Raw genomic sequence first — 15,490 nt, forward strand, 5'->3', positions numbered from 1 at the left:
TGTCAACTCTTGCTCCTCTTAAACTGAAGGCCACAAAACTGGTAAACTTGATTCTCACACTTCTGTATTAGAAAAAAAACAAACCCAAACAAACCCCCACCACTAATGAAAGAAAAAACCCCAAACAAACACACACACAAAACCAAAAAAAACCCACCCCAACCAAAAGCTCTAAACTCATTTTTTCCAGGTCACAGTACAACTGCAGGGATCAATTGCTTGCCTACAGCTCTTGAGGGCAATTGCATCCAGTGCACTTTGGTAGCGTGGCCTTGTACAGGTTTTTATAATTAATCTGGCACTTGACATGGGTTTCTGTTTTAGGAAAAGTGGCAGTTTCCAAGATAATGGATTATTTGAGGCACACAACTAGTCGGGGATCAGAAGACAGTGGTCTTGAGGAGCTGTGCAACATGCTGGACCCAGACCAGAAGGATGTGTCCATGGACCTGGAAACGTATCATGCGGTCATGGGAGAGTGGATCAAAGACTGCAGGAGAAAATGGTAGTGGCTTTTTAATAAATCTACCTCACAAGTCTCCTGTGAAAACAGGAGAGTATAAAGTTCCTCTGTGGCTTCTAGAAAGAAGATGGTATTGGGACACAGTGTCCATAGCGTGGGATTTGGCTGAAATTTCATAGGTGTTACAAAGTTGGTAAGGAATCCAATGTCATGCTGATTTTGATACTTCTTTGTTGCAGGGAAGATAATGTCACTGAAGAATCATCAGCAAGCATGGAAGACCTGGAATTGCAAGCACCTAAAATCATCCCTGAAGGTGCAGACTGTTTTATTCTGTTTCTGTTCAGGGAAAACTCCCCTTTCTTGCTCTATAACCAAAATCCTCACCTCTTTCAGCCAAAAAGACACATGTCCAGATGAATGTTACATCAGGAAGCCTGGAGGCCTTTGGGGGTGATGTGTCTAGAGGAGACATGTAAGTCCATTTAAGCAATTCTTTCTCAGAATGTAGTGCTCCTGGCTTTGAATTACTCGACAGAAATCCCTGGAACCACTGTTCCCGAGCACTGTGCTGGTGGAGTTCCTAATGCTGACCTCAGTCTGCAGTGGCTCTTGGTGCTGTCACCTTCTTCCTCACAGCTTCTACTCAGACTTGAAAACACACTGGTGGTTTTTCCTACTGATATCTTGGTGCTTCTCTGTCTATTTGCCTTTTCAATTCCCTGTGGGCAGGGATTTGCCATGTGTTTCCCTGTTTAAACTGATTCCTTCCCTCCACCAAATTCTTAGATGTACAGCAATAAGAAGACATTACGTCCTCAAAATCTGGTCCTTTGGTTTTGTTTGGGGTTGTTTTTCTTGTGGTAGAGAGTTTGTTGGGTATTTTTGGTAGTTACACCTGTTAACAAGTACCAGAAGTTTCATTTGCAGTTTATGCATAGTCTGAAATTCAAGATCTACTTTCTGATGCTTCCCTGTAATTTCTCAGGATCTCAAAAGGGTGATCCTCATTCAAATTTTGGTTGAGAGTATAAGTGGGGAATGGCTTAGGAGAAAAGAAAGGATCCAGGAAACTGTGGAGCTAATACAAAAGTATTAGTAGTGACCTAAGAGGTGATTAGTAAAAGCTTAAGACACTCTAAAATAGATATCCAGATGTGGCACTTGTCTGGTGGCATATTTTAGTTGCAGGCAGCATTAAAAAAAGTGCTTAAAGCCAAAAGAGTTCTTGGTGTCTATAAAATTGGAGAACTGACCTGAAGATATTCTGCCATCTCTGTGCAAAGCAGATGACTGGACAGTGCAGCGCTGCAAGTCCTCTGTGGGCTCTCCTCTCCCCTCTAATCAGTGCAAAACAGCATCAGGATTTTTAAAAAGCATAAATTGGATCAAATCACCTTTCTCAATCTTTCCTGGCTTTGTTGCTGGAACAGGGAGACCTCTGACCTGATAAGCTGTGTTGCTGACCTGCAGTACAAAATCCATAAGCTTCAGGAAGAGCACAACAAGCTGAAGCTCTCACTGGAAGCTGCAGATGAGTCCAACAACAAGCTGCTGGCAGATAATGAGCATTTACATCAACAACTTAAAAGGTGGGAGACCCTGAGGGCACCAGGTCTAAGCTGTGATGGCCATGGGCAGGGTTATGTTCTTCCAAATGGTCCAGCCTTGCTTTAACGCTTTTCTCCTCCCCAGTGCTTCATAACAGCAGTTTTCTTGACTTTCTGTAGTATCTGTGGGGTTTAACCCTCTTGCCTGGTTGTTCTGCCCTGTTCCTCCTTATATATACCTTCTTTCATTGTTATAAAATCAGTCATTCATCTCAGAGCCTGGCTCTTGCAGGGTGAGGGTGCACACAGGCAAAATCTTCGGGTAAAGCAAACTAAAACAAGCAAAACAACAACAAAAAGGCTTAATATTACCAAGAGAACAGCTAAGCACTGGAAGGCTTCCAATCCTAGATCACATACTCGTTGCCAAGCAGAGGGAAAATGAGTGTGTGAGAGCTATTTTGCTACTCCTTTGAGGAACTGAGGTGAGTTGTCTGCCTTGTTTAGTATTTCTGTAGCCTGGGGACATATCAGTGCCATGAGTACAAGCCTTTTCCATAGCACTCCTCTGACTTAATTAATTAAAATGTGATAGTTTGGTCAGCTGCCAAACCATTCCCAGTATTTTCTAGGGAGATTAAGGCAAGAATCCTGCAGGGTTGCTGGCATGGACACATGCCCTTACGCTGGACCACCTGCTCTGGGATGCTCTGTGTGATACAACCAGCCTGGAAAAGGGCTGTGTAAATATACACAGTTTTGGGGTATCAGATCAGGATAAAAAAATGATGTGGAGCTCATCCTGGAAAAGTTGACTGAAATGGTTCTTGCAGCTGCTAACTCTGAAGTATTAACACTCGTAGTATTAATAACTCAGCATAAGGATGAGTTTATGTGCTCAGGTAGCATGATATATTTAACTGTAACAAGCTGAATTGTTAGCATGCCTTTGTCTACATCCACCTGTCTTGGATGCTGTGTTTGCCTTGGGTTTCATCCCTTGCTGGGATGCAAGGTGGTGATAAACTGTGGGTGAGTCCATGAACTTGCTGGACAAAAAGGCTTAAACTTGGTAGTTGCTCACCTGTTAAGTGTCTGTGCCAGAAAATAAGTTGCTGGTGGCTTCTGAAAATACTGTATTTCGAGCCGATCTAATGACCAGCATTAACTGGCTGAATTTCTCTGGTTTTACCTCCCCCTGTGCAGCACCCAGCACTATGTGTTGAAAGCCAAATCACTGGAAGAAGAACTGGAAGAAGTAAGGAACAATCTGAACCTGTCAGAAGAGAAGAGAGAGCAGGCTCTCTGGCAGAACAAACAACTTGTAGGTGCTCTTATTTCTTGGCTTACCTTGTCCAGCACCTCACACCTTGCTGTGATAGTGGCACGTCCCCTCAGGCTGCTAAAATCAGAGCAATTTTAACTGTGCCAGTGGGTACAGAGGCCTTTTAAGGGTGTTTGAAATGTGATTTATTAGTGTTTATGGAAATTTCTTTACACTATTTTCAGTTACAATAAAGAAAATTATTAAAAGGGCCTGCCTTACATACAATTATGCTTAAAGGCAGCAACTCTTTTGCTACCATCAATGAGCAACTTCTGTTTTGAAGTTGGTGAACCAGTAGGGACAGGAGACTCAGTTCAGGTGTCCAAAAAAAAAGAGGAATTTTCCAAAGCACCCCTAGGTTATTGTCAATGTCTGTAGGGACTGGGAGATAGGACAAGTGTTCCATGCCAAGCAGGAACATGGGGAGTTCTGAGGTTATCCTGCTCTTTGTTTTGCTTTAATTTGAGATTTCATGCATAATTTACCTTTTGAGAAGGAGGTGGGGTGGAATTTTGTAGTTGAAGCTGTGCTGTTTTACCCCTTTGCACATGGGATAGGCTCTGGATGTGTTTGTGGTCAGCTGCTTTTTGTCTTAGTTGGGCTTTGACTGTTGAACTTGACACAACTCTTGTTTTTCTCTTTTTCTATTTTTTGGTTTTTTTTTTTTAATAAACCTGATCAGGAAAAAGAGAATCAGTCTCTCAACATCAAAGTTACTTCTCTCCAGGAAGAGGTAAGAAAATAAATCATGGTTTTACATGGTCTTGCCTGGCTAAAATTTTGCCATTAGGAAATAAAACATTTAAAGCCTGGCATGCTAAGTAGGTTGTCAAAGTATCCAACGTTTTACAAGGATGACTTGTCATAAAACTTTATATCTTGAAGTTGCACTGTCCTTCAGATTTTCCATTTTGTGGGTAAGTAAGGATATAAGGTTAGGGAAACATGGGGGCAGGGAGAAGCAGCTTTCCCCCTTCCCTTTTTTTCAAAGCTTTATAGGTAATTCCATATATTTCTAGTTAATGCAGCTAAATACACTGAAACAATCTCTATCCAAAACCTTTTAATTTCATATTCACTTCTGTTTCCCTCCTTTAAGCCCTGTATGGAGCTGTAACACTGAAAATATGCAGTGGCTGGGGGTCTCCATTCACAGATGGATCCACTGACACTGGCCAAGGACCCACAGGAGGCTTGTAGGGAATATGCTGCTAAAGGAGCTGCATCTTTAGGCTTGGGTTTTGTCTGTTTTTCAGAGGACAGCTGTTCATTCTTACTTTATTTACTTCATTAAAGCAAATATTTTATAAACCAGTTTAAACTGTTTACACACCTGCTTACATCCTGTATTTCAGACTATTCAGCATGAAACAAAGAGGTTAAATACTGCATAGTAATGAAAAGCACCTCCAGATTAATCTTTCTGAAAAGCTCCTAAGTCTAAATAGCTGTTAAACAGCATCTTTCCAAAAATAATTGCTGCAGGCCTGAAAGTTTTTCTTTAGTTTTTCTAGGCCTGCTAATGCTTATAAATAACATTTTGGGGTTTTCTCTTTCACCTGTGCTCTGGAGAAATAGGGGGAAAAGGGATCAGAGGCAGTTTTGGTGGGGCAAGCACATACAATGTGCTGTACCACATAAATGCTGGTGGTGTCTGAGAGTAGGCAGCAGCTTGGGGGTGGAGATGTCATTTTTTTGCCTGGATTCTTCAAGGAGAAGCTGTCAATCCATTCAGCTGTGCCTAAACACTCTGCATCTTGCCTTAGAATATTAGGAGTAGCATGGACACTGATGGACTACAAAAGAAGATTCTGGAGCTGTCTAAAAATGCAGCAGAACTTCAAGTAAGCATTTCAGCTCCAGGAGGAATAAAAAGATATGAAATAGTTTACTTGGGTCTGGTTGAGGGGGATATTTCTGCTTCTGGAAGGCAGACAGCCCTGAAGCTGTCTATATAAAGGGACTGCAGTGCAATCATAGCTTGGACAGTGTGACAGCTTTGACTGAGAAAGTTGCTGTCTGGAGGCAAAAAACTGTTTCATTTGTTCCTCCAAGTTAAACTTTTAGGAAACCTTTCCCCCACAATTTGAGACAATTTCTTAGTCATGCTTTGGGTGATGTTGCTGGAAGTCTCGGCCAGGAGAGATGAGAGGAAACAAAGGTGGCTGTGAAAGCTGAGAACACTTTCCCTCTTCAGTGGGTACGAGATCTGTACTTTCAGAAACACCACACAAAGTATTCCAAGAATAATTTAATGTTTCTAAGCTAGGAAGGTTGATACCCTTTTTCCCTTCCAGGAAGGAAATAGGAAGAGAGTTGTATTGTAATCCATGCTGATGACTGGAATCACTTCTGATCTTTTCATTCTTTAGATCCAAGTAAATCTCTGTGAGAGCACTGTGCTGAATAAAGAGGCAAGCTTGATCCAGGTTTGTAGCTTTTACTTTGTTACTGTCTTAACTGCAAATCACAGAATCCCAGAACGGTTTGAGTTGGAAGGACCTGGAATATCATCTCATTCCAACCCCCTGCTGTGGGCAGGGAACATTCCACTAGGCCAGGTTGCTGTTCTGTGCTGACCATGGGATGATGTGTAAAAAGGCAAGGCAATAGTATTCACTATGGCACTTTTGTTTCTACTCTTCTCACACTGCAGAACCTGGTCCTATAAATGGCTTCAAAGTAGGCGAGCTCTGCTTTAGGACCTGGTTATGAGCCAGCATAATTAAAGGTTTCAGCATTTTGCTTTTATTAAAAAAAAAAAAAGGCAAAAAGCAAAAAAATTAATCACAACCTATTTAAACAAACTTGCAAACTTCGGGAAAAAAATGTACAGAAACTTCTAAAGGCTACTTCCTTCAACAGTTGCTAAAAGAATGTACCTGCAGAAGATCCTTTCCTTTATGTCTCTTACTGAAACTGAATTTTTGTGTCAAACTAGAAATGGTGATTTGGAGCCCAGTGTAAAAGCACATTTGTCCTTTCATTACTAAGGTATAACTATCTAGGCTTTGCTGAAGAGTGAGCATTTCTGAGGTCTTTAAATTTGTGTTTTGCATTGTAAAAAAAAAAGATGTAAGACTAAAGGTGTTGGTATTCTCTGGATTAATGAATTATGCAAATTGACTTCTAGGCCAAGGCAGTTTCTGTTTAGCAGAACATGTTTTAAATCATCTGATAAAATATTTAACTCCCTATCTGCAAAAGTGAGTACAGCTGAATTCAAATAGTAAAAAAGTGGTGCAGCTGATAATATTGTAGCTGAGTGTTTTAATAATTTTGGTTTGTTGATTATTTATTACCCCCCGAAGTAGCTTGAAGGCACAAATTTATCAAATTCTTTTTTAAAAAGTAGCTTTCTCTTTCTCCTCCTTGAACGATTCAGAGCTTTTGTGAGCTCTGTAGTATCATTTTATTTTAGCAAGTCTCTCTTAGTCTATTGACTAAGTGGGAATTTTGAAAGTAGACTGCCAGATTGCATGTTGATAAATATGACTGTTTTGTATGATTTTGAAGAAACTGGTGTGGAAAACTGACTTTGCTTGTAATCGTTATGATCTGTGGGATAAGGTTTTACCTGAAAGCTTAAAAAAAATTCTTCTTGTGGCCCTCTGTCTGAGGGTAGATTGCATAGGATTGATGGTCACTAAAAATTATTGTGGCAACCTTTCTCTTCCAGGCCTGTAGAAAGGATGTGAAGATAGAAAAGCTTTTTTTTTTTTTTAAATTTTAATAACTCTTTAGCGCTTTTATCACTTCTCTCTGCCAAGTCTGAAGGCCTGATTCTATAAGGTGATGTTTAATCTACAGAGTGCTACACTCATCATGGAAAAATAATGAGAGTTAACTCAGAACATTGTAACTTGTTTTAAAGGTCAGCTGTGATTTAAACTCGTGCCAGGTATAATATAGTCCTTGTTTTCAGGTGAGGAATAAATTAAAGTACAGCCCCTGGAAAGAGTGTTTGCCTCCTTAATTTCAGAAGTTAGGCAGAAAAGGTCATCTGAGTGCTTTCTGTTAGTTGATGTGCCAGGTGTTCTGTTAATGTGACTATATTATCCTAAATGTGCAACTACTTCTGTGTTATATAATTAGATTGCTGCTCAAACCTAAATCATACAGATTACTGCTGGGATGTAGAATTGAATATAGTAGTTTTTATTTTGGTTCTTTTCTCCCCCATCTCTGCAGAAGGAGCAGGACATCCAGGAACTGAAGTTAACCATCGTGGAGTGTTCCTCAATAATAGAGGTATGGGACTGGGTTTAGTTTTTGCCTGTGTGAGGGGAAAGCTTGGATATCCTGTGTTTATTCTGCCTGGCAAACTGACTCTCTAACCAAATCCCATGTGTGTTTTAGACATTGAGGGCAGAAAAAAATAAGCTACTGGAGAACATGCAACACATGCAGCAAGAGCTGATCTCGTGAGTGTTGTGAATAAGCCCCAGGAAATGCAGTTTGTCAAAAGTCAGGAAGGACTGATACGTAGTTTTTTCCTTCTTCCTTTAGAAATGGGCTGTGTTTCCCCTTGCTGTGCAAATACAACAGTGGTATTCCTGAAGGGATGAATTCGCTGGACTGTGAGCTGGAACTCGCCCAGTCTTCAGAGGTATGAATTGAGGCTTTAATGAATCCCTTCCCACTTGCCTTGCATCAGCAGAGGCAGAACAAAGCTCATTCCCTGCAGATGATTTAGATAACCTTGGAATTTGAAGCCATTAATCCCAGCATGCAGGCAGAGAATGTGAAGGTTACAATATTGTCCTGAGAGCGCTGGAGAAAGTCCAAAGGAAAGCAAACAAAACACTTGTAGATCTAAGAAAGTAAATCTAGAAGGGCTAAGTTCGTGCATTTAGCTGACAGAAGAACAGGCTGATAGGAGAAGAAAAACATAATCAAATATATTTAGATATATTTAATATCAGTATTGCAGTTGAGCCAGTTGGTTTGAAGTTGCAGGGTACCCAGAAGGTGGTTTAGTGACTTTTGGGAGCTCTGTTTTTGATCAGGCACACTTGACAAAACCCTGGAAATTTGGTCTTTAACTTACTGTTCTTGTGGCTTTCCAGTGCTCCAGAACTACTGGAAAAAACCAAATTCCATGTACCTTATTGTGGAGGGCAGAATGGAAGCTTTGGATGAGGTTTACCAGGGACACCCTCCTGTTGAGTCACGAGGTGCAGAAAGGACTCCCTTGCTTTCCAAATTCCTTCTCAAAGAGGAGGCTGGATCCAGGTGCAGCTGGATCCAATCCTGCTCCCAGACTTGGCCAACACTTTATGTCCAAAAGTTTATGTGGGTGTAATTGAGCCTTTATACAACTCTGCTCCATGGGATTAAGGATGGCAAGCCAAATATATTTAAATGAATAAATTATTTCTTGAAATTGATAGTAATGATTGGACTAAAGGACTTCAATCAGAATTACCTACTACAGTATAACTACTTATAACTACTTGTACAGCGCACAAATTATTAAATCAAAAATTTCAAAGCTAGCTCAATAATTATTAAAGAGAGATTGTTGTCAGCTGATAGCAAATATATGCTCTTGAGTAATTTTTCTTGTAAGACTTCACTGTGCAGCTGCTTATTTTTGTACAGGGCGAGTTTGCAAACAACAGCAATAAAAAATCTAATAATGGACTAAAACTACAGGCCCAGGAAGGAGAGCTGTGCTTGGTTAGGCAGCACTGCTTCAAAAGTTAAGGTGTTGTCCCATATTGCAGCTCTCCAGGGCCACAGTGAGTCAGTGTTTGCCTCTCTAGTGCTGTGATGAGACACCTGTAAAGCAAGTAAGGGCTCTGCTTATTCATCACTTGGTAGAGCCTCTTCTGAATAAAGATAACTAATTATTGACTTCCTCTTGCCTACCCTGACATGAATATTTACACTGGGTCACTCAGCAGCTTGGCTGGCTGACTTTTTTAATTTTCTTTTTTTTTTTAAATTGCCCATGACAAAATTGTTTTGAAAAGCTTTTACAAGCTTCAAGTTTTGGTAGCTCTGACCTTCTGGTAAATACAGCACAGGAAATACTTCAGGAAAGTCTAAATGTCACTGATGCTGGTTTGCAATAAGGAGATGTCAAAATGAACTAGCTGGCTCTTCCATCTCTTCCAAGATTATCAAGACTGAATGGACGACCCTGGATGAAACGCTGGACCGTGAAGTGCTGCTTTTACTACAGGGGCCTGAATACGGGGGAGAAAAATTTAAGACTCTCATGCAAAACCTGGTCAGTGGCAGAGCTTATGTGAATAAGGATGTGGTTTTCTATCAGCCTTTTAATTAGGAGTTCTCCAAGTATTGATAATCAGATTGTGTTTGCACCTTTTCAGAAAATAGGAATAGTTGCTTCGAGGGTGTGGAGGGGGGCATAGTTGGTACCTACTCTAACACTGGGACTTGTAAGCTGGGTAAGTCTGGGCAGCATTAAAATGCCAGGGTTTGGGGAATTTGGTTTAGAGTGGTGGTTGTTGTTTTAGGTTTGATTTTCTTTTTCAGCAAGAGGAAGCCTCTGAAGTGGAGGAGCTTGTCATGGCTTCATTGCAGTGGGTAGAAGATCCTGATGGGGACGTGCAACAAGCCTGGGAAAGAAAACTCGTGGTAAGTAACTGTTTCTCTGAAGATATTTAGTGAATTGGTGGGGCTGTGCAAAACCTGAAGGTGGGTATCTTATTGCTGAATATTCTGTATATTAATTACTTGAGAACATGGCCTGGTTGGAGGTGGCTGTATGGAGAGAAAGAGCATCTGTTACCTTTGGTTTTGAGGAGGAAAGGGGTGATTGCTCTTCACTTACACGTCGTGCTCTTCCTGACTTGTCTTGTGCAAGAGCTGCCTTTGTTAAAACCATGCTTGAGGGAAAGGGCAAGTGAAGCCACTCAGTCTGGAGAGGAAAATGAGGTCAGATGACCATGTGAGATCTTTTCTGCCCACTGCATGTTTCTCTGTGCCTCAAACCCATTTTCCCCTGTGCTCTGAACTGGACTGTGGTTCTGGATGGTACAAGAAGAGGAGGGATGTAGCATTTATAACCAGATTTCCAAACCAAAACCTTCAGAGGGTTTACTTTGTTTGAAAGGCGAAGAGTTCTGCTCTTGCTGGGCATGCTCCACAGGAAAAGTTTCAACAAAACCATGTTTTACAACTTAATCTTGCATAATGTGTTTCTCCTACCCCTCATACCTCCTGTGAGGCTTGCAAGTAAAGACTTTTGCTCAAGCTAACTGGCAAAAATATCTTCCCCATGTGGTAGCAGGTGCCTGTGGACTTGACTAAACTCTGTTGCTCTTGTTCCCTCCTCCCCTCCCCTGTGACAGCACAGCTTCTGAAATTTTTATTTTATTGGATGTAGCTTTTTCTCCAACCCTCTCCTTTATTCCAGTCTGTTGTGAGGAACACTGCTACAGAAAACTGTGTCTTAATGCTGTCTTTCAGCTCCCAAACCCCTCAATTCATCTCACTTGGGTAACAGCAGGTAGCACCATGGTATGTGCTGCTTGAAGTTAGTTCTTTAGGCAGAAAACCACCCTCCTTTCCCTCCAGTGCTGCAGAGTGTTGTAGCTGGCCCTCCTCACCTTTCTGGGTAGGCTGGAGGAATCGCTGGGAGCCATCCAGTCCTGGAGCAAGGCTTTTTTAAATTTTTCTTTCTTTTTTAAGTAAATCCTGAAAATTTTCTCTTAGAGGAAGCACAAGCATCCAGGTCTCTTCACTCTGATGGGACTTTAGGTAGACTCTAGGAAGCTGCTGGCTCATGAATTGCTGTAGCTTTTCGATCTTGACTAAAAACTTTCTCCTTTGAAGCTGTCAGAGCTGAAAAATGCTTTTTTAAATTACATTGGGATCGTATTCCTGTTAAACATGTGAAGCTAAGAACTTTAGGTGTGGAGGTTGGAGTTGATCATGGCAAATCCTATTCTGGCTCTTAGAGAGCAATGCATTTGGAAAATAAGATAGCAGAGGATTAAGGAGGAACAAGATACTCTAAAATTAAAAGGCCCAGTCCTTCAGGGTCCCATGGGAATGGGAAGTGACTCCATGTCGAACATATTGTCTTCCTTCAGCTAGAATAAGCCAGATATGTGGGAAATTTGGTGTATGGAGCTGAACAAAGGTAGGTCCAAAAAAGACAGAGGTTCACAGTAGCTTCTTCCAGCCTTAGAGAAAGCTTTTGTTGACAAATGAATTAAATCTTGGACCATGGACCATCACTTGAAGCCTAAACACTTCCCCACCATTCCCTGTGAAATATAGTATGGACACGTTTTGCTGGGGTTTAGTGTGTTCAAGTATATTTTAAAGGTTATTATACATAAAGTAGATTTTAAGTGTGCTTCTGCTTTTGTGCATATATACATGTATTTAAGTGTATATATAGATAGTGACAGCAAAATCTTCTTCACCCTTCTCCTACTTATCATGTGCCCTGATAAGCCTTCTGTGTCAAAACCACGTCATTTCCAAGAGTAAGTGCTGCCTGCTTTGGCTGGGAAACTGGTCTTCAGGATGTGGGCACTTGCACATGGTTCACATCCCATGTCATCCCAGAAAACTTATCAGCAAAAACTGCTCAGGCTGGTTTGGTTTGTTTTGTTGGGTTTTTTTTTCCTAGCATACTTAATATGCTGTGGGGGGTTTTTTTGTATGAAGCTCACAAACAACATCTGACTCTAACTTGCAAGTAGACAAGGTGGCCTGTGCTTGTAGGATTGATGTTTTCCCCTTAGAACTGATGTGAAAGCCCAGAAATATAAACCCCATTCTTTCCTGACCTCTGTTTGACTCTCATTGGGCATTCTGTAAAAGCTGAGGACACTATTTCGTGTGTTCAGTTGAGCAAAGTCAGAGGAAGAAGAATCCAGTGCTCTCTCTCACTACTTTATGCTGCAAGTCACTGTTCAGAGAAATAGAGGGTGCAATGCTACCTAGAACTTAATTTTTCCCCTTTTACCTCTGGTCTGTAGGAAGAAAACTGAAAGCCTTTGTCACAGGGGTCATCCCTTGGGCAGATCATCTGCTAGGCACGTATGACAAACTGAAACAGGGATTTATTGGGGTATCTTATTTATTTTGCTGTAATAACAAGCCCAAATTGGTAGCAGTGGACTTAGTTGTACTTTAAGGAAAAGATCACAGAAGTCTAAATTATCACTTTTAGGGCTTCCTGCAAGATAGTCATTATTAAAACTTCCTCTTATGAAATATGGCAGGTTTGTTGCTGTATCTGGGCCACTTGTGGTAGAATTTTTTTCTTTGCTGCTGAATAGTGTTGGATGTAGGTGAGGATTCTGAGTGGTGGAGCAGGGAAATCAATTCTCATCATGTAAATTGATGCTCTGGTTGACTCTGTCTCTCTTCCTCCTCCTACCACATGGCAACTCGGTCTCAAAATCCCACAGGTTCTCAAGCAAGAACTAAGAGAAAAAAAACATGTTTGGATCCAGAAACTTCAGCTCTTGGAAAAATGCAAGGAGACCTTAGACAAGGATTTTGTTCGAATGGCAGGAAACCTGAGGAGAACCAGGACAGAACAACTCCACCTAAGGAAAGAGCTCTCTGCTAGGTACCCCTTCAAAGCCTGTGTGTCTTTTCTGGGGGGAGCTTTGGAACTGGTTCTTATTTTGGTTTTAGGTGGTTCCTTTGTTTTTTGTTTGTTTGGGATTTTTGTTTTGACTTGTTTGTTGGGTTTTTTTGTTTTGTGAAACAAAGTTTAGTGAATTTTCAAGATTTTTTTTTTTTTTTCCACAGAGGAAATGAACTTGTTTTGCAGAGTGGATTTGGTTTTAGCACAACATTTACACTATGTGGGAGTTAAGGTTTATGTATGAATTGACATATGGTCTTGGAGATGTCTTTGAAAACACCAGGGAGACCACAGACTGAGGAGTTTAAGCAAGAGGGCCCTGCCTATCTAGCAGGTGCAACCATTACATAAACTGCTGGGTTTGTGTGAAGCAGAAGATCTGTAAAATACATACCCTGCAGGTATTATTGCTTTGGGATACAATTGCTGGGCCCAGGCAGTGTGATGTTTCAGTTTCCCAAAGTTTTAGTTGTTTATGTCATTAAACATAAAAATATAACTTTAAGTTTATTGGCACATAGTTCCTGCTATGATTTTTGATGTTACAAAGAGAATCACAGAATGGTTTGGGTTGGAAGGGACCTTAAAGCTCATCCTGCCATGGGCCGGGACACCTTCCACTAGACCAGGGAGCTCCAAGCCCTGTCCAACCTGGCCTTGGACACTTCCAGGGATGGGGCAGCCACAGCTTCTCTGGGCAACCTGTGCCAGGGCCTCCCCACCCTCAGCAAAGAGTTTCTTCCCAATATCCAATCTAAACCTACTCTCTGTCAGGTTGAGCACCAAATAACAGCAGGTGCAAACCTCTGCCTGCTCTCTCCTTTCCTCAGGCATTCTGGAAAATGGATAGTCTGGTTTCTGCCAGAAAAACTGATCTGAATTTTGTTGTCTCTGTGGAAGCCAGGCTGGTTCATAGTGTCAGCTTCTGCTGTCCTATGCTAAATGTAAATTTTTGCCTGCATGCCTTTACCTGGGTTTGGGGTGGTTTTTTGGCAGTCCCAAGAGCTGATGTGAAGCAATTGTGCCACACTCTTGCCTGACTTACCGTTCACTGAACATTGTCAATGTGGGCCTCCCACATGCTCTCCCTTCACTTGGAAAGGAGCTGATAAAAATACTGGTGCCTTGGTTTCTTAAAGCTGCGCCTCTCTGTATTCAAAATTTTTGTGGGGGTAGCAACAGGAAGAAAAGTGAAGGTGAGTTAGAGAAGAAATGGGCAAAGGGTTTCTGCAGCAATCAAAAATAGATGTTTCTTTGAAAGCCATTGGCTTAAGCAGTGGGTCTGATGGCATTTGTCTGCAATCAAGAGAAATGCCCTCTCAAACACTAGGAAATGAGTCTGATGAAGCTCTCTATCTGCATTAATAGCTCCAGAGTATCTAACTTATATCCAATCCTTTTTTCTCCCAAAGCATGAGAAAACACATTCTTTTGATCTAATTGCAAAAGTTTACCTCACTCATCTCTTGCTGTTTGAGTCCTTTTGCTGTTTCACAAGCTTCCATTATGGTACCCACCTGTCTGGGACTGGTTCAGCTGGAGAAACACCAGGGAAAAACCTCCATCCCCTTCCTGCTGTAGGAAAAACTCTGTCAGCCTGGGTTGAATTGGTGTGTTCAGCTGGAGCAGAGGAGGCTGAGGGGAGACCTCACTGCAAGGGGCAGTGAAGGGGCAGCACCGATCTCAGCTCTGTGTGAGCAGTGACAGGACCCGAGGGAACAGCTGGAGCTCTGTCGGGGGTGTTAGGCTGGATCTCAGGGAAAGGTTCTTCCCCCAGAGGCTGGTTGGCACTGCCCAGGCTCCCCAGGGCAGTGGGCACAGCCCCAAGGCTGCCAGAGCTCCAGGAGGGTTTGGATGATCCTCTGGGGCACAGGGTGGGACTCCTGGGAATGGTCCTGTGCAGGACTGGATGATCCTTGTGGGTCCCTTCTAACTCAGCACATTCTGTGAATTGTGTTCAGCAAGGAGTCCCTGGTACTGGGCAGTGTCTGGAGGATGTCACAGCTGACTGTGGTTCTCCATGCATGTCTCAACAGCCAGGCTGTGTCATCTCCTGGGCATGACCTCCCCAAAATGTCAGTAACGGGTTGTGGTTTTTGCTCTCACCCCGCAGGCAACACGAGCTAGAAACTGTCAAACAGCTACAAGAAGAAACTGCTGGCCAGGCAGAAGCCCTTGGTTTAGAGCTTCAGGAAGCTCTGAAGCAGCTCAAGGATGCCAGCAGACATGTAAGGGACAGTCCAGTTCCTTCTGAGCAGGAAAGGGGCAGATGCCAAAGGCCGCGCACGACGCGCGGCTGCCCTGGGGAGAGGAAATCGCGTGTTCGGGATGGTGTGCCTCGCTGCAAAAGTGGAACCAGCAGAGGAAGTAAAATTTGAGGGGGTGGTGACAACAGTTTGCTGATGAAAGAGGCAGCATTGCATATTTGTGGTGGCTTAAAAAAAAAAAAGAGAAAAGAGAAAAAAGCGCCCAAAAATAGCTTCCATACACAGTCCACCCCAACGTAAAAATGCAGAAGTTCAGAGGGAGCTTTATCACTTCCTGAGAAAGAACAGATGCAG

General features: G+C 42.2%; 1 protein-coding gene across 1 annotated transcript in view; it reads left to right on the forward strand.

Moving 5' to 3' along the window:
* Positions 1-15,490, forward strand: part of LRMP (lymphoid restricted membrane protein) — a 36,715-nt gene that overhangs the window by 1,998 nt on the left and 19,227 nt on the right. Inside the window, exons 3-17 of the mRNA XM_025896207.2 lie at positions 325-505; positions 703-779; positions 860-938; positions 1,897-2,055; positions 3,220-3,337; positions 4,023-4,073; positions 5,107-5,184; positions 5,713-5,769; positions 7,532-7,591; positions 7,700-7,764; positions 7,850-7,949; positions 9,465-9,596; positions 9,848-9,949; positions 12,745-12,908; positions 15,043-15,157. Coding sequence (XP_025751992.2) covers positions 325-505; positions 703-779; positions 860-938; positions 1,897-2,055; positions 3,220-3,337; positions 4,023-4,073; positions 5,107-5,184; positions 5,713-5,769; positions 7,532-7,591; positions 7,700-7,764; positions 7,850-7,949; positions 9,465-9,596; positions 9,848-9,949; positions 12,745-12,908; positions 15,043-15,157 — 1,538 coding nt within the window. The remainder of the gene's footprint in view (positions 1-324; positions 506-702; positions 780-859; positions 939-1,896; positions 2,056-3,219; positions 3,338-4,022; positions 4,074-5,106; positions 5,185-5,712; positions 5,770-7,531; positions 7,592-7,699; positions 7,765-7,849; positions 7,950-9,464; positions 9,597-9,847; positions 9,950-12,744; positions 12,909-15,042; positions 15,158-15,490) is intronic.

Source organism: Manacus vitellinus, unplaced genomic scaffold, assembly GCF_001715985.3.
Source record: "Manacus vitellinus isolate BGI_N305 unplaced genomic scaffold, ASM171598v3 scaffold_66_pilon, whole genome shotgun sequence".
NCBI classification, from domain to species: Eukaryota; Metazoa; Chordata; class Aves; order Passeriformes; family Pipridae; genus Manacus; species Manacus vitellinus.